General features: G+C 45.1%; 1 protein-coding gene across 1 annotated transcript in view; it reads right to left on the reverse strand.

Annotated features, from left to right (window-relative positions):
- Nucleotides 1-24,323, reverse strand: part of LOC121282452 (amine oxidase [flavin-containing]-like) — a 75,897-nt gene that overhangs the window by 12,342 nt on the left and 39,232 nt on the right. The window contains exons 8-12 of the mRNA XM_041196158.1: nt 21,693-21,852; nt 16,550-16,646; nt 9,582-9,635; nt 7,365-7,422; nt 69-166 (exon numbers count right to left, since the gene is read on the reverse strand). Of these exons, the coding sequence (XP_041052092.1) occupies nt 69-166; nt 7,365-7,422; nt 9,582-9,635; nt 16,550-16,646; nt 21,693-21,852 (467 nt within the window). The remainder of the gene's footprint in view (nt 1-68; nt 167-7,364; nt 7,423-9,581; nt 9,636-16,549; nt 16,647-21,692; nt 21,853-24,323) is intronic.

Consider the following 24,323-nt stretch of genomic DNA (forward strand, 5'->3'; position numbering starts at 1 on the left):
AGCTCTCACCATTCAGCAAGAGACACCATGTGCTATGATGCAGATAGCAAATATTCACAGGCACATACCTGCCAAACTGAATAAACATCCCAGGTGGGAAGTATGCAGTATAGCAGCCACCCGAGTACTGTTCCTCACACCAGTCTTTCTCTTCATAATGAACAGCCTGACAACAAGAAAAATTTGTGTTTTAATGACAAGTGATAATGGTAACAGAATTTATCATTAGTTATACCTGAATAAATCTTTAAGCATTATCAATTTTTTTCCAAGGTAATGGGACACAAGGAGCAAAAGTGGATAGCTCCCAAACTCAGGCTGAGGGATCAGGAAGTGCCCATTCAAATTAACGTAGGCATCTCACAAATTCGCACTGCTTGCTAATGATAATGATTGTGGAATGCAGTTCAGCACTAAATGCACATTTGACTGGCCCCCTGCCCCCACAGAGGACACAAATACGTAAAAGGCTAGCGCCACTTAAAGCTAGCTTGCACTACTTTAAGCCAAACTGGAACTCTTAAAGTTGCTTTCCCCTCATGTCCCTCAACCCAACTCATGTGAGCCTCAGACTCTATGGAGCTGGCACCCATGCTATCCTTTCCAACTGGCTTTGTTGTAGTCCGCTGATGCCCAGTGACTCACCCTCTTTCTTTATTCTTACAGGTAATCAAGGGCTTGACCAGGCCCAGTGGGGCAGGCGGTTGAAGTCCTCGAAGAATAAGAGACTGATGAAGAAGTATCGTCACTTGATCTCATACATGCAGCCACCAGCTCTGATACAGACTCTGTGTGAGCATTAGAGGGCAGCTTAGAAGTGGCCCCTTATTCTAGGAACCCCAGCCATGGTGAGTCACCGGGCCCTAATGGGCTACAACCAAGTCAGAGGGAAAGGATAGTGTGGGTGGCAGCTCCATAGCCTTAGTTCGTCCACGAGTTCTGCTGTCGAGGGCTCAAATGAAGGCTTTGATGGGATACTTGACATATAGACAAAGGCTAATAGCATGCACTCAGAAATATTTCACCCATTGGCAAGCCTGCCAGAAATCCTGATTTCACTGTTAAGCAGTTCAGCTCCAACTCAGCACAGGGTTTTGCGTGGAGCGTGCAGCCCATCCTTTCTAGCATGGAAGTGGTGGCCAACTCCATGAGAGCGCTTGAAGACCCGACCATGGTGCAGCATGTGATTTCCGATTTCTCAGTCTCCATTGCAGCAGCAGCAGAAACACCCAACACCAAAATGCCACAGTGGGAACTCAGACAATCTCGGATTGTATGTTTTAATTGGCCCAAAACTTCCGATCAAAGTCGGAACCCTTGTGTCCGATGCTGATCACACAGAACCCACTTCCCTGACTATGTTGAAAATCTCTGACTTCCAACCCACGATACAGAAGGAATCTTTCAGCACAGGAATCCACGCAGATAGCAGTGAAGAGAATCAGCACAGAAACAACATCCCCTTTTTACTGTATGGATGTGTAAAGGATAGCTTTTGTTGCACTAGTTGCCATACAGTAAGTTTAAATGTTCAGTGTGAATGTTAGTAAATGGATGAATGGAAGAGTGAATTAATGTGTAGGGTGGTAGGCTGGGTAGAGGTGGGTGAGGTAAGTGGGTAAGTGAGTAGGGTGGGTGAGGGAGGTGGGTGAGGTGGTAGGGTGGCAGGTGGGTAGGGTCGATGAGTTAGGGAGTAATTGGGATGCAATGGGAGGGTTTTTCAGGTCAGGAGCTAGTCCATTTAGGTCAGGGGAGTTGGGGGTGGTAGGGAGTTGGATGGTGGGGGCTAGTCAGGTCAATTGGGGGTGGGGGGCGGGGAGTCCAGGAGCATTAGTTGTATAGTTACCCGGAGTTAGACTAGGATTTTTCTGTCTGATATTCATGAGTAACTATTTGGAACTGTTCAAAGTCCCCAACTCTAACTCAGGGATGTGGATGTGCTGGCTGTCTCCTCCCTTCTTCCTCAACCTGGTAGAATGGGTTGTGCCCTCATGATGGCCAGGTGGCAGAGGATACAATGGACAACCACTGGACGGCTCCTCCACAGTGGTTGAAGCAACAGCACCATTCCCAATGATCTGCTCGAAGATGTTTATCGTGGCAGCATGGCTCACAATTTAATGTTGGCCAGTGTAGTAGGTTGTTGTGCTGAGCCATTAGCCAGTTATAGGGCGGATAGCCTTTTTGTCCAGCAGTTACCATCTGATTTGACTTCGTAGCTGAAAAAGTGCAGGATCAGTGGATTGGTGAAGAATGAATACATCATAGAATCATAGAAACATAGAAAATAGGAACATTAGTACGTCATTTGGCCCTTTGAGCCTGCTCTGCCATTCATTATGATCATGGCTGATCATCCAACTCAATAGCCTGCTCCCGCTTTCTCCCCATATCCTTTGATCCCTTTCACGCCAAGAGCTATATCTAACTCCTTCTTGAAAACATACAATGTTTTGGTCTCAATTACTTTCTGTGGTAACAAATTCCACAGGCTCACCACTCCGGGTGAAGAAATTTCTCATCTCAATCCTAAATGGTCTACCCCATATCCTTAGACTGTGACCCTGGGTTCTGGACTCCCCCACCATCGGGAACATCCTTCCTGCATTTACCCTATCTAGTCCTGTTAGAATTTTATAGATTTCTATGAGATCCCTCCTCATTCTTCTGAACTCCAGCGAATATAATCCTAATCGACTCAATCTCGCCTCATATGTCAGTGCCGCCATCCCAGGAACCAATCAGGTAAACCTTCGCTGCACTCCCTCTATAGCAAGAACATCCTTCCTCAGATAAGGAGACCAAAACTGCACACAATATTCCAGGTGTGGTCGCACCAAGGCCCTGTATAATTACAGCAAGATATCCCTGTTCCTATACTCAAATCCTCTGGCTATGAAGACCAACATACCATTTGCCTTCTTTACCGCTTGCTGCACCTGCATGCTTACCTTCAGCGACTGGTGTGCAAGGACACCCAGGTCTCGTTGCACATTCCCCTCTCTCAATTTATAGCCATTCAGATAATAATCTGCCTTCCTGTTTTTGCTACCAAAATGGATAACCTTACATTTACCCACATCATAGTTGCTGCGAGGCTAGCTAATTCAGCGTGAGCTGAGCATGGTCAGACATTAACTACACATTGTGTGGTAACCTATGCAGTTTGGATACATCTCATCATTGAGGTGCAGCAAAGCAGCCCGTAGAAATATAGATACATAGGAGCAGGAGTAGGTCATTTGGCCCTCCAAGCCTGCTTCGCTATTCGATATGATCACGGCTGATCCTCTATTTCAATGCCATACTCCTGCTCTCTCCCCATAGCCCTTTATGCTTTTAGAGTCCAGAAATCTATCTGTTTCCTTCTTAATACATTCAGTGACTGGGCCTCAACGGCCTTCTGTGGTCGGGAATTCCACAGTTTCACCATCCTCTGAGTGAAGAAGTTTCTTCTCATCTCACTCCTAAATGGCCTATCCATATCCTGAGATTGTGACCCCTTGTTCTAGGACCCCAGCCAGAGGAAACAACATCCCTACAAATAGTCTGTCCAGCTCCGTCAGAATTTTATATGTTTCAATGAGATCCACTCACATTCTTCTAAACTCCAGTGCATACAGGCCTCATCGGCCCAATCTCTCCTCATATGGCAATCCTGCCATCCCAGGAAACTGCGTGGTGAACCTTCACTGCACTCCCTCTAGGGCAAGTATATCCTTTCTTGAGTAAGTAGATGAAATTTGCACACAATACTCCAGGTGAGGTCTCACAAAGGCCCTGTACAGTTGCAGTAAGACATCTTTGCTCCTGTACTGAAATCCTACTGCAATGAAGGCCAACACACCATTTGCTTTCTTAACTGCTTGCTGTATCTGCATGCTTGCTTTAAGTGACTAGTGTTCAAGGACACCCAGGTCCCTTTGTATATCAAAATTTCCCAATCTATCACCATTTAAATAACACTCTGCCATTCTGTTTTTTCTACTGAAGTGGATAACTTCACACTTATCCACTTTATACTGCATCTGCCATGTATTTGTCCACTCACTCAACTTGTCTAAATCACCTTGAAGCCTCTTAACAAATTCCTCACTACTTACATTCTAACCTAGTTTTGTGCTGTCAGCTAACTTGGAAATATTACCTTTGGCTCCCATGAAATGTGCCGTGAGGAAGCCCATTATTTTGGCAAAACCATGTGCGCACTCAATGTTTCTCTCTGTTCAGGGAGAAGACAATGAAGTCCCTGTACAGAGCCTCTGTCATCTCTCTGATGCAGCAATGAGCAGCAAAAGGGCAGATGTTAGTCATGTGGCTTTGTCCAGCCTGAAGGGATCTCAATACAAAGAAGTTAAAGGCCATGGTCACCTACACAGCCATTCACAGCTCCATCTTCAGCCGGCTCTGTGGCTGGTTTCAAGAGCTGAAAGAGTTCTGTGGAAATCATGTGAATCACTGACAATCACTCTGCTCATGGGGGGAGATGGTGGCTTAGTGGTATTGTCACTGGACTAGTAATGCAGAGGCCCAGGGTAATGCTCTGAGGACCTGGGTTTGAATCCAACCAAGGCAGATGGTGAAATTTGAATTCAATCATTGGAAATCTGGAATTAAAAGTCTAATGATGACTTTGAAACCATTGTCAATTGTTGTAAAAACCCATCTGGTTCACTCAAGTCCTTTAGGGAAGGAAATCTGCTGTCCTTAACTGGTCTGGCCTTCTTGTGTCTCCAAACCCACAAGTAATCTGGTTGACTCTGAAATGGCCCAGCAGGCCACTCAGTTCTCAAGAGCAATTAGGGATGGGCAATAAATGCTGGCCTAGCCAGCAATGCCCACATCTCATGAATACATTTTTAAAACGGTGGAGGTTAAGTGCCCCCTAAAGAGCCTTAATGAGTAAGGCCTCCTCCTAACAGCTCTTTTCCTCCCTCTGCAAGCAACTTGTCCTCTTATTTATTGCCTCTGCATCACTGTCCTCACATGCTGTAGTTCAAGGGGACTGTTACTGTAGCCCTCATGACTGGGAGCAAGTGGTGTGCTCAGAGCCCTTCCAGCTACAAGCATTGCCTTCCTCATGTGTAGCACCATTCCCTGCAGTTTTTACCAACTGTAAACAACTCCTCAAAACACCCAGCACTGCCACCATCTCAAACAAAACAAGTAGAAGGTAATCAGCAATTAAACTGATCATTTAAATGGTGTTGCTGGCATCCTTTGTGTAGTTGAGTTCTTGTTTAGCTGTGTGTTTAAGAAAGGGCATTAACTAGAGTGGCAATGTCCAAAATGGCAGTGCTGACATCAAATCCTCACTAAACACTGACTGATGTCACAATCTGCCTACTCTACATACTTCTGTCACATGCTTGCAATGCTGGCGCTAAGAACATCACCAAGATGGTGTTCAGCATTAGACACACTGGAAGTGAGTAGTAGCAGCACAGATACCATTTTGCTACCCATAGTGTCAAAACCACTGGAGTTACAGAGCTAAGTGTTGTAGCCACAGTCTCCTTTGTAGAGCTGTCTATTGAATGTCAATGAACAACTGGAGCAGAAAGAAAGGATGGCTCTTTTTCAGTAAGAAGGTCAACTAGGATTAAAATTTATCATTTCTAGAATGACTGTATTTAAGGGTCCCTTAGTAATGGTGTTTGGTGTGCCCTAATTTACATGAAATGTGAGGCTTCGATGACCTTTGTGCACACCAGAATGCAGGCTCCTAGCTGCTGCCTATTGGTATACCCAAGAGCTTATGATATTAGGCATGGAGTAAGTTTGATTTTAGGGGGATTCCACATTGGAAGCTCTTTGACATTTCTCAGTGAATCACTCTTGAAGTAATATGAAGAAATGTCCCAGTAATTCAGCATTGCCAACATCCCACATTCAGCACTAAGATGTTTGACCAATTAATCTGTCCTGTGGTGACATCTGACATTGGAGAATAGAGTATTCTTCAAATAGTGACATGATGTTTGTAGATATTGGGCACAAACAGAGTAAAGCTTAGACATCAAATTTCTGTATCTAATAACCTGTCAACATTTACTATCAGAAGGTTGGCTACACAGGTCAGTGTATTCAGGAGAAAAGAAAAGATTACTGGGGAAAAAAGGCATATCTCGCTTTCAACAACTTGTATCCTTCCCCTTCATAATTGCACATTGCATGCAGCAAAGTGACACATTTCCTCCTCCCTTCCCATTACTAAAGGCCTAATGTCTGTATAGACATTCAATGGAATTACCATCACTGAATTCCCCACTATCAACATCCTGGGGGTTACCATTGACAAGAAACTGAACTGGACCAGCCATATAAATACTGTGGCTACAAGAGCAGGTCAGAGGCTAGGAATCCTGTGGCGAGTGACTCACCTCCTGACTCCCCAAAGCCTGTTCACCATCTACAAGACACAAGTCAGGAGTGTGATGAAATACTCCCCACTTGCCTGGATGAGTGCAGCTCCAACAACATTCAAGAGACTTGACACCATCCAGGACAAAGCAGCCCGCTTGATTGGGACCCCATCCACAAACATTCACTCCCTCCACCACTGATGCACAGTAGCAGTAGTGTGTACCAATTACAAGATGCACTGCAGGAATTCACCAAGGCTCCTTAGACAGCACCTTCCAAACCCATGACTACTACTATCCGGAAAGACAAGGGCAGCATATAGATGGGAACACCACCACCTGAAAATTCCCCTCCAAGCCACTCACCATCCTGACTTGGAAATATATCGCTGCTCCTTCACTGTCGCCAGGTCAAAATCCTGGAACTCCCTTCCTAACAGCACTGAGGGTGTATCTGCATCACATGGACTGCAGCGGTTCAGGAAGGTAGCTCACCACCACCTTCTCAAGGGCAATTAGGGATAGGCAATAAATGCTGGCCCAGCCAGCGAGGCCCACATCCCTTGAATGAATAGAAAAATTACTCCGCCAAACTGTGTGAAGCAGTGGGTGCGTACCAGATCTGCTTAGGTTTTCCAGGGTTGGATGCAGCCTGACTAGCAGCCGTCACCAAAACAGTAAGTATTTCAAGTGGAACCAGGAGGAGTAGGAGTCTATCCCTCAGCTATGTGCCACTTCTGAAAGCTGCTGTCAGTTGCAGATGACCCCTTTCTCTTCTCCTCTCCAGCCACCATTCCTGGCATGTACCTGAGAACCACTGTCAATGAAGCCAACAGTCTGAAATTTGTTTTCCGCTTGTCTGTGACAGTCTCTTACAGCTTTGCCAAATTAATGAAATGAGGCATGGGCCCAGAAATATTTTTATTCCATTAACTCACATCCTCACTACAAATGAAAGATAATTGAATGTCGTGGAGTCTTGTATTAAAAGGTGCTTACATACAGGGCTTCTTCTGTCTCCAGGACTCGTGCATAAATCTGGCAAATTCTTTGCTTCCTGAAAAACAAGATTTTTTTTTCATTCCACCCAGGAATGTGGATAGTTTAATATTGAGACACATAATGTGCTAGCATAGTCTCCTGCATGGCGTATTATACTGTGACATCACATGCTGTATCACACAGAGGTGTTATGGATTAGTTGCAAATTAAGCTCTATTTACATTGCTCCATCAACCACTTTCTTTACACAGAGAGTGGTGTGAGTATGGAACTCTTTGTCACATTGGGTGGTTGAAACAGTTAAGGAGGATTGATGCATATATGAGGAAGAAAGGACAGAAGGATGGGGCAGGGTAGGAAATGGCAATTAGAGTAGGAGGAAGCTCTTGGAGAGGATAAACACCGCCCAAAAAGCCTGTGCTGCAGATTCTATGGAATTCGATGTAGGTGCAATATTGGTTTGGTCAGTGGTATTCACCAGAAAAATAGTGAGGATCAATTGGGATATTGGAAAATTTTAATCAGGCCACAAGTAGGATTTTAAAAATATTTCTAGATTCATTATGATTTATTTCTTCAAAAAGGTATGCTGGTACATCAAGCAGAGAAAATGATTATAAAAGATAACAGATTAGTAACTATACACAGGAAGCCACATGTAAAGTTACTTTTGTGTTTAATAACTTACCAACTTCTTAATAACCTACTAACTTTTTCTACTTACCTCCCACTCACTGCCTCTCCCACTCGCTGCTTCTCTCCATGAACCTCTCGCTCAACGACCCTTTATTCATAGCTTCTCCCAATCCTCTTGCTTACCACCTTTCTCCCGCTCGCTGATCCTCCCGTTTGTTGCTTCAGGGTTGCCAAACAGGAAAAGGTCAACAAGCGGGAGGGTTGACAAGCAGGAGCGAGGCAGCGAGCGGGAGGGTCAGCAAGTGGGGGGGTTGGCAAATGGGGATGTTGGCAAGTGGGGGTTTGGCAGGCAGAAGAAATATGGCAAGCAGGAGGGTCGATGAGCAGGAGAGAGGTGGCGAGTGGAAGGGTCAATGAGTGGGAGAGAGGCAGTGAGTAGGAGAGCCAACATGCAGGTCACAGGAAACACAAGTGTGGTCCATGTGGTGAATATCATTGAGTTGAAAACACACTACAGTTCCCTCTAATCTCAACAAAAGTTTCAAATTAAAACAGTGTAGCACTTCCATTTCCCACCTTAGCAATTCTAAATTTCCCTTTTGGGCAGACTGACAATTTAGTGACAAATTACATTGGACAATTCTGTGGTATAAATGTACATTAATGTGAATTGAGGTGAGACAATCCTAACTTCATTAAACATTAGACCTTTAGAGCCAATAAAGAATGGAGACTTTTACATATCAGTTCAGACTAATTATAAACTAATATTACAGCAATGAAGGGACAATGGGGTATATCTTAACTTTGGGATGTAGTGCAAAATAGGGCAGAGTGGATCGGCAGCCTGGCTTCTATCTCTCCCAATTTTTATTTCTATTGAGTTGGCTGAGTGACCATAAACAGAGAATAGAGATGAACAGTTTATTTTCAGACTGGAGGACGGTATATAGTTGGGTATCCAAGGGGTGGTATCAAGACTACTAGGGGAGGCAGACTCAATTGTGGCTTTAAAAAGGTATTGGATAATTATCTGACAATTAAAATTCTCAAAGCTACAGGGAAAAGGCAAATGGGACTAGCTGAGTTGCTCTTGCAGAGAGCAGGCATGGACACAATGGGCCAAATGGCCTCCTTCTGTGTTGAAACCATTCTATGATTGAATACAAGTTTTATGGGGTAACTCTTGAACATTGCACTCCCAGTGGATGAAGCTCTAGTCACATTATTATCTGGTAGGTCAACTCAATTCACCATTCACAGAATTAACTCTGAAACAATGTGAAAACATGACCATTTCAAAATCGCAGCCATTTAGGGAAAAGGGTTAGAAGCAGATAGCATGGTGTATTAGTGACATTTACTGTTTCCCATATTTGACTCTGAGTTCTATTTAATTACAGACTCCTGTCAAATGTGCTAAGGGGTGCTGAGGGCACAGGTTTATGTTGAGGTTTCCCCATATTAAACACAGCTGCAGGAAAATTGCAAACACACTCCCACTTTTACATGTCAGGTAATTATAAAATTTATCATAGATAAGATCACAGAATATCAGCCAAACATCACAATACCCACCTCTCTGCTTTGGTGAGACTAAGTAAGAGTCGCGCTTTCCTTGCCAATATAAACCTAGAAAGTAATAGTAATACTCAATTATACCTTAGATAATCTCATGACATGTAATTTAATAATCTCGTTACTGATCCATAGGACATGTATGGCATTTGGGACTGACCCTATCCAAGATTTGGGGAAAAAGAGTTACATTTAACAGTTTGTTTAAAGCGAAGTGTATTCACACATTTAAAAGAAAATACAGATCAAAGGTAGTTAATGAGCAAGTTTTGAAGTTGCTTCACTAAAGACTGTAATCAATACTGGGAAGTTCACAAGGGTTGGCAGAGGTTCTCTAGTATTGAACCTTTCCGAGGGTTGTGAATGCAGCAAAATAAACTATACAGACTGAGACACACAATGTGAATAAGGCTTATGAACAGATGGCTAAGCAAGTAAGCTCGCAACAAGCCTAGAATTTTAGGTTACAGGATGGTAGAAGTTATTTTATTTAAGCGAAGCAAGGCAGCCCATTAATTTGGGAAAGTATAGTGACTTCACTACTTTGTATTATTGCACAAAGATGAATTGTACTGAAATAAATATGGGAGGTCAAGCATAACTGTTTCTTTATTTGTTCATTTGCCGTTTGCAAAATTAAACAGCTTAATTATATGCATATGGCTGCAAAAACACATGGGGCTGAATTTTCTGGTTGGCGGGAGGGTGGTGCAAGAGCAGGCGCGGACCTGATCACCACCTGCAATCAGGTCCGCGCTGCCATTTTACACAGTTGGGCCGATTAGGGCCCACCCAGCGTAATGCGCAATTCCCGAGGATAGCGGGAGTGGGCGGGCGGCGGCAGGAGTGCACTAACCGCCGGGTCCAACTAAGGCCCGGCAGCCTGTTTAAATGAAGTGCTGGCAGGCTTTGCAAGGCTGCTCACAATGGCAAGTGCAAGACCACTTGCTTCTGGTGAGCAGGCCAGGTCGGAGGGCAGGGCAGCGGAGCAGGCCAGGCTGGAAGGTAGGGCAGTGAGATAGGCCAGGCCAGATGGTTGAGAGGGATGCCAGTGTGCCCCTCGTTTTTCAGATGACTGCCTTGCTGCCCTCCTTGAGGAGGTGGCAGCATAGCGGGAGCTGCTACTTCCCCAGGATGGGAGGAGAAAGCACCCCCCCACATGAAGAAACGTGCCTGGGAGGAGGTGGTGAGCTCCCGCGACGTGGTACAGAGCACCTGGATCCAGTGTCACAAGCGCTTCAATGACTTGTTGCACTCTGGTGGGGTGAGGACAATGTTGGCATTGGTCATTTAACCCAGCAGGTCAGCTTACCCCCCTGCTGCCCGCCACTCACCCCAAGTCTGAGTGTAATGACTGCATTGAATCATTGACAGCATTTGTCCTTTGCTGAGGGGGCAAGCAGATACTGCCCACGCTGAGGTCAGCCTGAGAAGGTGATGAAGAGATGTGTTTTGCTCCCGCAGCATGTGTTACACTAAGTCCCACATGACTGGTTTGGGGGCAACCTGGTGGAGTTGCACCTAGGCGCTGTGTTTAAACTCCAGGATATGTCCAAGTCAGGGTGATGACATGCTGGGAGGGAAGCTTCAAGGTGGCGTGGCAACAAACCATCTGCTGCACTCTGCACTCCATGTGCTTGAGCCTCCTTGCTATGGAAGGACAGACCGCGTGGTGCCTAATGTGATATAGGTAGCATGTGTCCAAGGGAGGGGGGTGGGGAGGTTGGGGAACAGGCCTCACATCTTTTTGTGAGTGTTCGGCAGCAGCAGGGTGAGGAGGCTCTGGAGCCCTGATATGTCCCACTCTGGTTGGGGTGGGCCATGTGCGAAGAGAGTCCATGTGCAATTTACATAAATCAATGTTTGTCTCTCATTTTCAGGAGAAGAATGCTCATAATGTGGCACACCATGTGAGGACTGGAGGCGACCAGGCACAGATCACCATTCTTATCTGGTTTGAGCAGGAGGCCCTGGATCTGGAAAGGTGCCATGGCGTCAGTGAGGCTGGGGTGCCACAGCCAGGTATTTATGCCCAACAGTGAGGTCAGCATTGTTCTCCCAACAGCCATAACAATGTTAGTTGATTTAATTTTGCAAGATGGTTTGACCATTGGTTATGGAAGGATAAGCACATAATGATCTGGGGCCTGGGATGAACTTTGCCATTTTCTCCATGTTAACTGATTTACTGTCCTTGTTCTTCCTTTCAGCATCAGCAGAGCAGGGCTGGGAGGAGCAGCAGCAGAGGCCCCATCTCACACTTGAGGGGCTTGACCAGGGTCACATCATTTCTGCCAGGCAGACACCAGCGCAGATACTAACACCTCGGTGGGAATTCGAACATCGGCTAGTGTCCCGGGGCACAGCGGTGAGGACACTTCACAGTCACCAGAGGAGCTTGCAGAGACAGAGAGTGCCCATGGCGCCTGCAGTCAGAGGACTGCAGGGGACCAGGCACATGCTCAGTCAGTGCCTGATGATGTGCCTCTGGAGTCGTCTGCGACGCAGTAGGGGCAGGAGGTGCGGCCGGGTGTGCGGGAGCATCTGGGCGAGATACATGAGTCTATGCTTGGCTTGGCCTCTGTGGTGGAGGAGTCTACGTGGATGATCGCCGTAGCAATGAGTCTCATGTCTGAGCGCCAAGCGTCCTCCATGGAGAGAGGCTCCCCCAGGAGACCCATCAGGGCTTCCTGGGGATGCACTCTGACCAGCAAGCCCTCACATCGGCATTGACCTCAGCTGGCCAGTGCCAGTGTGGGAGATGGTTTGAACATCAAGTTTTCCAGTTCAGTGCCCATCCATCCATGGTGAGCAGGGAGGTCCGAAACGACCTCACACCAGCGCAGCAGCTGCCTGTCATCTCTGCAGGCACCTCTCAGGGTGATCCGATGAGGGTGGCAGCTCCTCTGCCCCTCTCCCAGTGACTGTAGAATCCGGTGAGGCTGCAACGACTGGGGAGATGCCAGCTGTGGAAATGGCAGATCCTTCCCAGGTGGGGCCAGCACAGTCTCCACAGGCCAGAGGATGACCACCAAGGTCATCAAGGCCAATAGGACAGCAGAGTCAACAGGATGTCTCAGATGCCACTCCGAGCAATGGGGCTGCACCAAGACGTAGCACCCGGAAACAAAAAAATAAGGCACCTTAGGCACACCATGGGTTTCTCACTGGTGATTTTGTGTTGGCCCGAGATGAGGTCCTTATGATTTGTTTGGATTGGTAATACGATTCTCTTTTTTTTGGAATAAATTGGATTGCTTGACAGATTAAATTCAGATTTGTGACCATGGCTGAGTTTGCCTCTTTTCTTCTGTATGTGTAAGGTTTCCAAAACTGTAATGAGTGCTTTGGTGAACATTCAGCTTTATTAACAAGGCCCTTAGTGACTGTTCCTAACCTGGCAGATTTTGCACTTAGGTGACGAGTATGGAGCCTACAGCCCAGGCTTGTCCTGGAGGTCCATCTGTGTTGTGCTAGCTGAAGTTCATTGGATGAAAGCCTCCCGGGGTCCCTGCCTCCCTGAAGTATGCCCAGGTCAGCGCTTTCAACATTTCCCTGTGCGTGCTCATCCTCAGACTCACTGCTGGACTCATCGTGTGCAGCAGCAGCCACTGCATCGACGTCTTCATCGGCCATAGTGTCGCCCCTTTCTAGCGCAAGATTGTGGAGAGCGCAGCATGCAACCACTATCACCAAGACACAATCTGGGGGGTACTGGAGTGCGCCCCCTGTGCGGTGCAGGCATCAGAAGCGCATCTTGAGAAGACCAATGGTTCTCTCCACCATAGCCCTTGTGGAGGCATGGCTCCTATTGTAGCGCTGCTCAGCTTCTGTTCTTGGATAGCGGAGTGGTGTCATGAGCCACCTTCTGAGGGGATAGCTCTTGTCACCCAGCAGCCATCCATCCAGCTGGGCTGGAGCACTGAACAGCCCCAGCACCTGGGAGTGTCTGAGGATGTAGGCATCATGGGAGCTGCCTGGGTACCTTGCACTGACTTGTACAATCAGTGTCCTGTGATCACACACTATCTGCACATTCATGAAGTGGAAGCCCTTCCTGTTGACGAAGACACCGGGCTCACCTGCTGGCACCTTGATGGCCACATGTGTACAGTCTATAGCACCCTGGACGCGGGGGAAGCCAGCAATGGTCGCAAAGTTTCTGGCTCGCTGTATCTGACTTGCCTGGTCCCAACAGAAGTGGATAAAAGTCAATGCACATCCGAACAGAGCATCTGTAACCTGCTTGACACAAGTGTGCACAGCTGATTGGGAGACACCGCAAAGATCACCCACTGACCCCTGGAAGGAGCCAGAGGCATAGGAGTTGAGAGCAGCTGTGACCTTCAGAGCCGCTGGCATGGGGTGTCCGCCCACACAGTTAGCAGAGATGTCAGGCCCAATCATCTGACAGATATAGTTGACTGTCTCCCCTGAGAGATGGAGCCTCCTTCGGCACTGCACCTCAGACTTATTGAGGTAGCTGCTTCACTGCCTGTACATCCTGGCAGCAGGATAGTGGCATCTTCTGTGGCCCCTTCCACCTTGGTCCACCACTTGGCCCTGCACCCCTTGTGCCTGCGCCTGTCCTCCCAAAGGTGGCTCCCCTGGAGGCTGAATGTCCACTCCTGGCCTCCTCCCCCCTTCTAGCCCTCCCTTCCTCCACAGGGGAGCTTCCTCCAGTGGACAGATCAGCTCCCATTCCCAGGCTATGGGAAGGCCCAGAAAAGATTCCTCACTGCAGAGTGCTGACTTTAGGGTTAAGAGTCCAGACAAAGCAGCTGGTGTGCATTTTGAAGTATTGCAGATCACACAGGCAAGTTTCAATAATTTTGAAAAATAAATATTTGACAGAGCAAACTCACAACCCCACTGAGCCCTCTTATCCTACCTGTGAATGAGGTTTATACAAATATCTCCTAACCGCCTGCCTGTTGTGCCCATGCGCCGACTCGAAGATCGCACAGACACCAATCGGCATCGATTGGTGAGTCAAGGGCCTTAAGTGGCCCTTTAATTAATGTCGGGCGTGTATCGGACATCATTGCATGCTCAGCCAACAAAATATCGCGATGGTGCACGGTGACATCGGGACACTTGCCCAATGTCGCTGCGTGTAATTTTATTGCCGTGTGTGCGGGTCCCGGCCCCCCCCCCACACAATCAGGAAAATTCTGCCCGTGATGTATTTTCTCGGTCAACGTTTGAAAAGATTGAAGAAGCGTGTGTGTGGGCACATGTAAAAGATGCAGCATCCAGCTTGTATGTCAAAGTTTGATTATTTCCCTTGAAATGCTATTGTACAAGTAGATATTGGGCAGTGTGAGCCAACTCTAGCACATAAGGGGCATGGGGTCCAGTTACAGGAGCATCTGAATTAATAACAGGGATATAGATGAATAACCATTACCTCCATGTGAAGCTTGGCCAAGGTCTAAAACACTGCCTTTCTCATCACTAGCACAGCTTCTTGCACTATCAATGGCCAACTCATTTCCTGTATTAAGTTGGTGGGAAATCTTCATCTGTAGAATGTAATGTGACAGTATGGCCGTAAATCTGAAGAGCTATATACTTTATCACAGGATATCCTGGCACTCCAGATAATAAATGTAGCTGGATTATATTTCCTATAGCACAGTTTGGTGCTCCAGGCAGAATGAAAGATTATTTTAAAATTTCTACTCAATGTTCTTCAGCTGTTTAATGACAGGGAGGGTGATGTGCAGCCAGATTCTCACTGACTCTGGGATTGATCCAGGACAAAGCTCAGGGTCTACTGGATTTGTGCTGGTTCTGCGATTAACTAATTCACAGTTCACAGTTTACGGTGGGATTCTAGAGCACAGTAGGTTGAGACAATACTGAAATCAAAATGCTGTAAGAAAAGAAACATCAGGAAAAGTCAAGAATGAGAAAAGGTCAATTGCCCATCATTCTCATCCCTCCAGTATGTCAGCTCACCTTGCCTAGAATGTAATTGCATTTTGAAGGCCCTAATGCCATTGATTCAACTACTTTATGTGGTCGTCCATTTCAACCAAGAACCAAGACATTGGGCATTGATTTTTTTTTTCTAAGATGTGTTTAAAATTTTATTTTCACCAATTTACATTTATGTCCTTACATTTTATTGTCCTTGAGCTGGCTAGGCCCTAAGCTCTGGAATTTCCTCCCTAAACCTCTCCACCTCCCTCTTTTTTAAAAAACATTCCTTAAAACCTACCTATTTGACCAAGGTTATGGCCCTATGTTCTAATATCTCCTTGTATGATTCAGTGTCAAAATTTGTCTGATAATGCTCCTGTGAAGTGTGTTAGGACGTTTTCCTATATTAAGGGTGCTATATAAATGCAAGTAGTTGTTTTTGTTTATATCTTATTTGTCCTATATAGTACTTTATATGAATGATTTAAGCATGCTTGCTGCTGCCATAGAACTGCACTCACCATGAGAAAATATTGGGAAATTATGAGTAGGTTCCCTAGTATATGAGGCCAGCAGACAAGGCTATACCAAAAGCACGACTGCATAAAACTGTACCTTTTGTATCACAATGAAGTTGCCCATTGGCTTTTAGTCTAGGCTGGAAAGCATCTCTCATCTTTATATGTAGCTCATTCCTGGTATACTTAGAATCACTCTCGTTGCTCTTCTCTGTAGCCTATCCAATGTATGTATCTTCCTTTTGTGACAACCAGAATTGAACTCCACATTGCAAATGGTACCTGACTCGTGTGTTATAAATATTTGGCATAACTTTGCAAACTTAAATTCCACTGCTCTGGCAACATATCCCAGCATTTTATCTGCTCTTTACTTACTTCTCCATATCGTCTTGACAATGAAAGTGGAGAGTCTAAGATTGCCTCCAGGTACCTTTCAAAGTTTCCCTGTGCTAATTTTGATCTTTTTAACATCACATAGGATATTGGTGGTGTGTATTTCTTTAGCTCTGTGAACTATACCCCATAATTGCAGGGTGGGAACCATCGGGCTTGGTGTCATCCAATGTCAGGGAAATAGGTGATTCCTCATCTTCAATCATCATCGTACCACAATAACCTGTAAGCAGAAAGATGGTCTTAGCCTCACCCTTTCACTCCTTCCCCATATCCCTGCAAATCTTTTCTTCCTCGGGTATTTATCAATTCCCTTTTGAAAGCCACTATTAGATCTGTGTCCATCCTATTCCAAATCCTATTAACTCATTCCATGAAAAAGGTTTTCCTCAGGTCATCTCTAGTTCTTTTGTCAATTACCTTACTCTGAGCCCTCTGACCATACTCTGTGCCCTCCTATTAATGGTATAGAAAATATCACTGATATAGAATGTATCATTTCAAAGTGTTATACTGAAAAAAAAATGAATTAGACACGAAGACAATAATTGAGTGGCAATGATTGTCCTGAAAATGAGTACCTCACTCCCATGATCTATTCTCTTTCCTTTAGCCAAAGGGACAAACAGGTAGTCTGATCCTAAGCATCTACTGATACAATGGAGTTATTGCTCATAAAGAGATTTTTGTCATTCATTTGCACGATGTGGGTGTCGCTGGCTGGGCCAGTATTTATTGCCTATCCCTAGTTGGTGGTGAGCTGCCTTCTTGAACAGCTGCAGTCCATGTGGTGCAGGTATACCCATAGTGTTGTTAGGAAGGGAGTTCCAGGATTTTGACCCAGCGACAATGAAGGAACAGCGATATATTTCCAAGTCAGGGTGGTGAGTGACTTGGAGGGGAACTTCCAGGTTGTGGTGTTTCCATCTATCTGCTGCCCTTGTCCTTCTAGATGGTAGTGGTTGTAGGTTTGGAAGGTGCTGTCGAAGGAGACTTGGTGAATTGCAGTGCATCTTGTAGATGGTACACACTGCTGCTGGTGGTGGAGGGAGTGAATGTTTGTGGATGTGGTGCCAGATTGATGTGAGAGTGATCTAATATGACAATATCCTTGTTTGGGATCACTCCTATTAGCTAGTAATTACATATTTGTTATGTGAGGTTAAGAGCGGAGCCATTTCCTGCTACCCTGGAAGTGGAAGGTGCAATCTAAAATCAAAATTGCACAATGTGGAGCTGAGCCAAACAGACTGGAAGGCCTCAGATGCAATCCCAAGTCTGAGCTGAGTTAGCTGATTCTAGCCAGAATGTCAGTGGTGAAGCTACAATTGCTCACCAGGTCTGATAGCATCTGTGGAGACAGAAACAGAGTTCATATTTCAAGTCCAATGATTCCTCTTCAGAACACAAATCAAATTATCTAACTCCTTCTTGAAAACATACAATGTTTTGGCCTCAGCTACTTTCTGTGGTAGCGAATTCCACAGGTTCCCCACTCCCTGGGTGAAGAATTTTCTCCTCATCTCAGTCCTAAATGGTCTACCCCATATCCTCAGACTGTGACCCCTGGTTCTGGACTCCCCAACCATCGGGAACACCTTTCCTGCATTTACCCTGTCTAGTCCTGTTAGAATTTTATAGGTTTCTTTGGGATCCCTCCTCATTCTTCTGAACTCCAGCGAATATAATCATAACTGACTCAATTTCTCCTCATATGTCAGTCCCGCCATCCCAGGAATCAGTCTGGTAAACCTTAGCTGCACTCCCTCTATAGCAAGAAAATCCTTCCTCAGATAAGGAGACAAAAACAGCACACAATGTTCCAGGTGTGGTCTCACCAAGGCCCTGTATAATTGCAGCGAGACATCCCTGCTCCTATTCTCGAATCCTCTCGCTATGAAGGCCAACATACCATTTGCCTTCTTTACCACTTGCTGCACCTGCATGATTACCTTCAATGACTGGTGTATGAGGACACCCAGGTCTCATTGCACATTCCCCTCTCTCAATTTATAGCCATTCATATAATAATCTATCTTCCTGTTTTTGCTACCAAAGTGAATAACCTCACATTTATCCACATTATTTTGCATCTACCATGCATTTGCCCACTCACTCAGTTAGTCCTAATCACACTGAAGCGTCTCTGCATCCTCTTCACAGCTCACCCTCCCATCCAGCTTTGTGTCATCTGCAAATTTGGAGATATTACATTTGGTTCCCTCATCTAAATCATTAATATATATTGTGAATAGCTGGGGGTCCCAGCACCGATCCCTGCGGCACCCCACTAGTCACTGCCTGCCATTCCGAAAAAAGACCCATTTATTCTTCCTCTTTGTTTCCTGTCTGTCAACCAGTTTTCTATCCATCACAATACACTACCCCCAATCCCATGTACTTTAATTTTACATGCTAATCTCTTATGTGGGACTTCGTTGAAAGCCTTCTGAAAGTCCAAATAAACCACATCCACTGGCTCCCCCTCATCAACTCTGCTAATTACATTCTCAAAAAATTCCAGTAGATTTGTCAAGTATGGTTTCCCTTTTGTAAATCCATGCTGACTGTCTGATTCTGCCACTGTTTTCCATGTGCTCAGCTATTAAATCTTTTATAATGGACTCAAGAATTTTCCCCACTACCAACGTCAGGCTGACTGGTCTATAATTCCATTTTCTCTTTACCTCGTTTTTTAAATAGTGGGGTTACATTAGCTACTCTTCAATCTGTAGGAACTGTTCCAGAGTCTATAGAATCTCAGAAGATGACCACCAATGCATCCAGTATTTCTAGGGGCCACTTCCTGAAGTACTCTGGGATGTAGATTATCAGGCCCTGGGGATTTATCGGCCTTCAATCCCATCAATTTCCCCAACACCATTTCCCGACTAAGACTGATTTCTTTCAGTTCCTCCTTCTCACTAAACCCTGTGTTCCCCAACGTTTCTGGTGTATTATTTGTGTCCTCCTTTGCGAAGACAGAACCAAAGTGTGTATTTATTTGGTCAGCCATTTCTTTGTTCCCAATTTCTGACTGTAAGGGACCTACATTTGTCTTCACCAATCTTTTTCTCTTCACATACCTATAGAAACTTTTACAGTCAGTTTTTACGTTCCTCACAAGCTTACTCTCGTAATCTATTTTCTCCTTCTTAATCAATCCTTTGGTTCTCCTTTGCTGAATTCTAAACTGCTCCCAATCCTCAGGTCTGTTGTTTTTACTGACCAATTTGTATGCCTCTTCCTTGGATCTAATACTATCTCTAAGTTCCCTTGTAAGCCATGGTTTGGCCACCTTTCCTGTTTTACTTTTGCGCCAGACAGGAATAAGCAGTTGTTGCAGTTCACCCATGCGCTCCACTTTACAATGGCTGATGCTTAGTTTCCATAGGTTCAACACTTCAGTGTGACGAACAAGGTCAAATCAATAAGTCTGCCACAAATATAAAAATACTCAAACCATGCACGCATTTTGGAATGCTATTCCTTATAGCCTTATTCTACACAGCCACAGCCAAACAATCAATGGCCACAGCACCAGCAAAAGCAGGAAAATGCCACATCAGTTGGACTGGTACAAACACAATCATACAATTGTGGACCCTTTTACTCTGTGTCCAGTAGGTGGCGCTATTAGTCAACCAATCCGACATCAAGTGATGTTAGAGGGCTGATTGGTGAAGATGAAAACCCCAGAATTTTAGTTATTATTCTGCAAGGATCGGAATGACATTGGAACTTTTAGAGCCTTAATGTTGCCTTTGCCTATTGTGTTACCCACTCTCTGTCCATGTATGCCATTTTTGGCCAAGCACCCACCTGAGCAGTAAGAGCTTGCCAATGGGTGGCCACGTTATGCTAAACAGGGAAGTGTTGTCACTCATTTCTGATAGCAAAAATTGTTGCAATGTTAAGTGCTTTAAAAAGCCATTAACAGCATATTGGGCAGTGCATTTGTTTTAGAGAAAAAAAATTCTTCAAAACAGCTGAACTAACTTGCTCGACAGGATGGAATTCTAGTCACCTGAGATCATGGCAGTCAGGTATGAGGGGGCCTTGCATTTAGTAAAAGTGCCTGTGAAGTTACATTACTGTTGCTGACAGCCCTTCTCTTGCCCTCCAGCTTTACTCACCAGGGGCAGAATTTTGCCGTTGGCGAGCAGGGGGGCGGAGCCCACTCACCGACGCAGGATGACGTCAGGCGGAACCGCCGATGTCACTGCGCCCCCTTTAAATTTTCAGGTAGGCGGGGGCGCAGCACGATCAGCTGTCCACCAGCCGACCTGTCAATGGCCAAATGAGGCCATTGACATGATCATTAAAACAACTAAAGGACCTGCCTGTCCAACCTTAAGCTTGGCGACAGGCCAGGAGCCCCAGCGGCAACTAGAAAAAACATGAAACCTCATCCAGCGGCGGGATGAGGTTTCATGCAGGGTTTTAAACAGTTTAATAAAGTTATTGTGTAAATTATGAACATGTCCCATTCATGTGATATTGTGACATGAGGGGGACATGTTAAAGATTATTTTTTCTATTTTCAATCTTTTTCAAACTGTCAGCGATCTCCCTGAGCACATCTCCCTTAGCCTCAGGGAGATGTGTGTTCTTTCGTGCACATGCGTGGAAGAACGCAGTCTTGCTTTTGGGGAATCCCCCCTACTTGCACAGGAAGTGCATAGTACTTCCCACTGGACTTCACGCTGGGCGGGCCAATTAAAATGGCAGCGGGGCCCACTTCTCCGGCAGGGATCAGCTCTCCGCCCGCCGGAGATTGGACCGGACCTGCCCACCTGACAGGTAGAAAATTCTGCCCCAGGTGTTATAAAGATGATGCATTGCCACTAAACATGATAAAATATTCAAGCGGGTTTATAGCACAAGAAACAAAGTATAGTCAATATGTAAACAATGACCAATTTCTGTCCTGAAATCTATCTATTTCATATTAAACTGAAACCCCATCTACTGCTCGGATGAATCTAAAAGATCCTAAAGCAGTTTTCAAGGAAGAGTCAAGCTTTCCCAGTATAGTGATCAACATTCCCCCTTCAAGCTGCCGCACCAAAAACACATTGTCTGGTTAATTATTCAGTTGCTATTTGTAATATCCGCGGTTACACTTCAGAAGTAATCTTTTAGCTATGCATCCTTGGGATATCCAATGAATGTGAATAAATGCAAGATCTTTTCTAATTTCAGCACATGCTTTGTGTATGGACTCTCTCTGCCTCTGATTACTGGGCATCTCTCAACAGATACAGACCTTTCTCCCTCCAGAAAGCTCGGCTGTAGTAAACCATACACTTAATGATGGATCCCATTGGCACGCGCTGGATCAACTGGTTTCGCAATGGAGGCAGTGGAGGGCTGTAGTGAACTTGCTGAGTTAGGGCAGGTGGGATAGCACTGATGACATAATCAGCCTAGAAGCAGTACAAAGGAAATTAATGAGAACATATTAACAACTACAGAGAAGACTGTAGGGATTGCTCTAGAATAATTGATAAATTATTGCAGGAGCGAAGAAAGAATCTGCAAATGATAAAAGAAAAAGGAGCAAAGTTCATTGTGTTCTTGCTATATTCAGCTTCACTATACCAAAAATGACATGGTCGTGCCAGGGTGTCCAAAATGATACTGCCAATAACGTTATTGTATTTGAATACTAAGGTGCCATTTCCCTAATGGGCCTCAATGATATGTTGATAGAGCAGCACTTTACCAATATTTTTTTATTCATTTACGGGAAGTGGGCATTGCTGGCTGGGCCAGCATTTATTGCCCATCCCTAATTACCCTTGAAAAGGGGATGGTGAGCTGTCTTCTTGAACTGCTGCAGTCCTTGTGGTGTAGGTATGCCCACAGTGCTGTTAGGAAGGGAGTTCCAGGATTTTGACCCAGCGACAGTGAAGGAACAGCAATATATTCCCAAGTCAGGATGGTGAGTGACTTGGAGGGGAGCATCCAGCTAGTGGTGTTCCCATGTGTCTTCTGCCATTGTCCTTCTGGATAGTAGCAATTTTGGGTTAGGAAGGTGCTGTCTAAGGTGCCTTGGTGAGTTCCTGTAGTACGTTTTGTAGATGGTACACATTGCTGCCACTGTTCCTCGGTGGTGATGGGAATGAATATTTGTGTAAGGGATGCCAGTCAAGCGGACTGCTTTGTCCTGAATGGTGTCAAGTTTCTTGAATGTTGTTGGAGCTTCACTCATCCAAGCAAGTGGAGGGTATTCCATCACACTCCTGCCTTGTGCCTTGGAGATGGTGGACAAGCTTTGGGGAGTCAGGAGATGAGTTACTCATCGCACGATTCCTAGCCTCTGACCTGCTCTTGTAGCTACAGTATTTATGTGGCTAGTCCAATTCAGTTTCTGGTCAATGGTAACCCCCAGGATGTTGATAGTGGGGGATTCAGTGATGGTAATCCCATTGAATATCAAGGGGCCTTGTTAGATTCTCTCTTATTGGACAAGGTCATTGCCTGGCACTTGTGTGGCACGAATGTTGCTTGTCACTTGTCAGCCCAAGCTGGATATTGTCCAGGCCTTGCTGCAATTGGACATGGACTGCTTCAGTTTTCATGGTATAGGATTGGAGGACATTGCAAGGCTAAGTAATAGGTAGCAGAGTATTGGACCAATTGGAATTCATGGAGGAAGAATGAGAGACTAGGAGTAAGAGAGTTAGAGTAATCAAGCCTAGAGGTGACCAAGGCATAGCTAAGGTTTTCAGTAGCAGAAGGGCTGAAGTAGAGTGAGAGGGCAATGTTGTGGAGGCAGAAGGAAGCAGTCTATGTGGTGGAGAGAATATGGGGTCTGAAGCTCAACTTCAGGGTTGACTGGGATGTTGAGACTGTAGCAAACTGGTTCAAGTTGAGTTACCAGGAAGGGAATAGAGCAGAGCTTGTGATGGGTGCTGAAGTCAATAACTGGTCTTCTAAATGTTGCAGTAACTGGAAAATCCTAGAAGAGCAGTGATTTCCAGCTCAGAATGCTCAAGCCTTAGACTCTTTCCATTCCCTCCCTCAAACGTTCACTTAACATCACTGTTCTTCTTAAAGAAAAGCTCTCATGGTCAGGAACTTTAATAACATTAATAAAATCACTTTATACTCCATTTTTTAATGATGGTGATTGCTTTTCATAACAATTTTTCATTAAGGAGACTGGGTAGCTTTGTTGCTTGGTGCAATATACTGCCAGCTTAAGAATCTGAGTTTCCAATAAATAGTTGGAACTTTCTATATCTGCTGGCTGTGAAATGAATTGTTGGAAAATCTCAATTTATTACCGAATCAGTCTAAACACACAGCAGAAAACTGCCCTTCGTTTGGCACCAACATCATCAAACTAAAAGAGGTCACAAGACAGCTCATAAGTAAAACAATGCTTTTCCGAAGAGTGCAAAGCTGATATTGGTTCTCCAAGTTGAGGAAAAAAACGTCATTTATTATCCCTTTAATGTGATTTTAAAAATTATTACTTATAAAAGCATTGTGTTCATAAATGGTTCATCAGCACATTTCTCAAAAATGTCCCAAATATTTTACAAGTTATTTGTTACATAGCCAAATACAGCAGCCATTTTTCATATAACAAGATCCTACAAAGTAGTGCCATGAATAACCAGTTAAAAGAATTTGTCAGTATAGGTTAAGGGCAGAATGTTGGTCAGGTAGCTGGGAAGACTCCCTGTTCCTTTTTGAATAGTACCAAGGGATTGGGAGCATCTGTCTGAACTACTGGAAGAAGCATTGGTTTTGGAGCTTAGTGGAAAGATGGGATGTCGCTATTTAAATGATTAATTTGTGTTAAGGGTATTAATGGACAAATCCTGACTTTAATTAAACAACTAAAGCTATCAGATTGACTGTGCCATTAATATTTTTTACAATA

Source organism: Carcharodon carcharias, chromosome 9 (assembly GCF_017639515.1).
Source record: "Carcharodon carcharias isolate sCarCar2 chromosome 9, sCarCar2.pri, whole genome shotgun sequence".
Lineage (NCBI taxonomy): Eukaryota > Metazoa > Chordata > Chondrichthyes > Lamniformes > Lamnidae > Carcharodon > Carcharodon carcharias.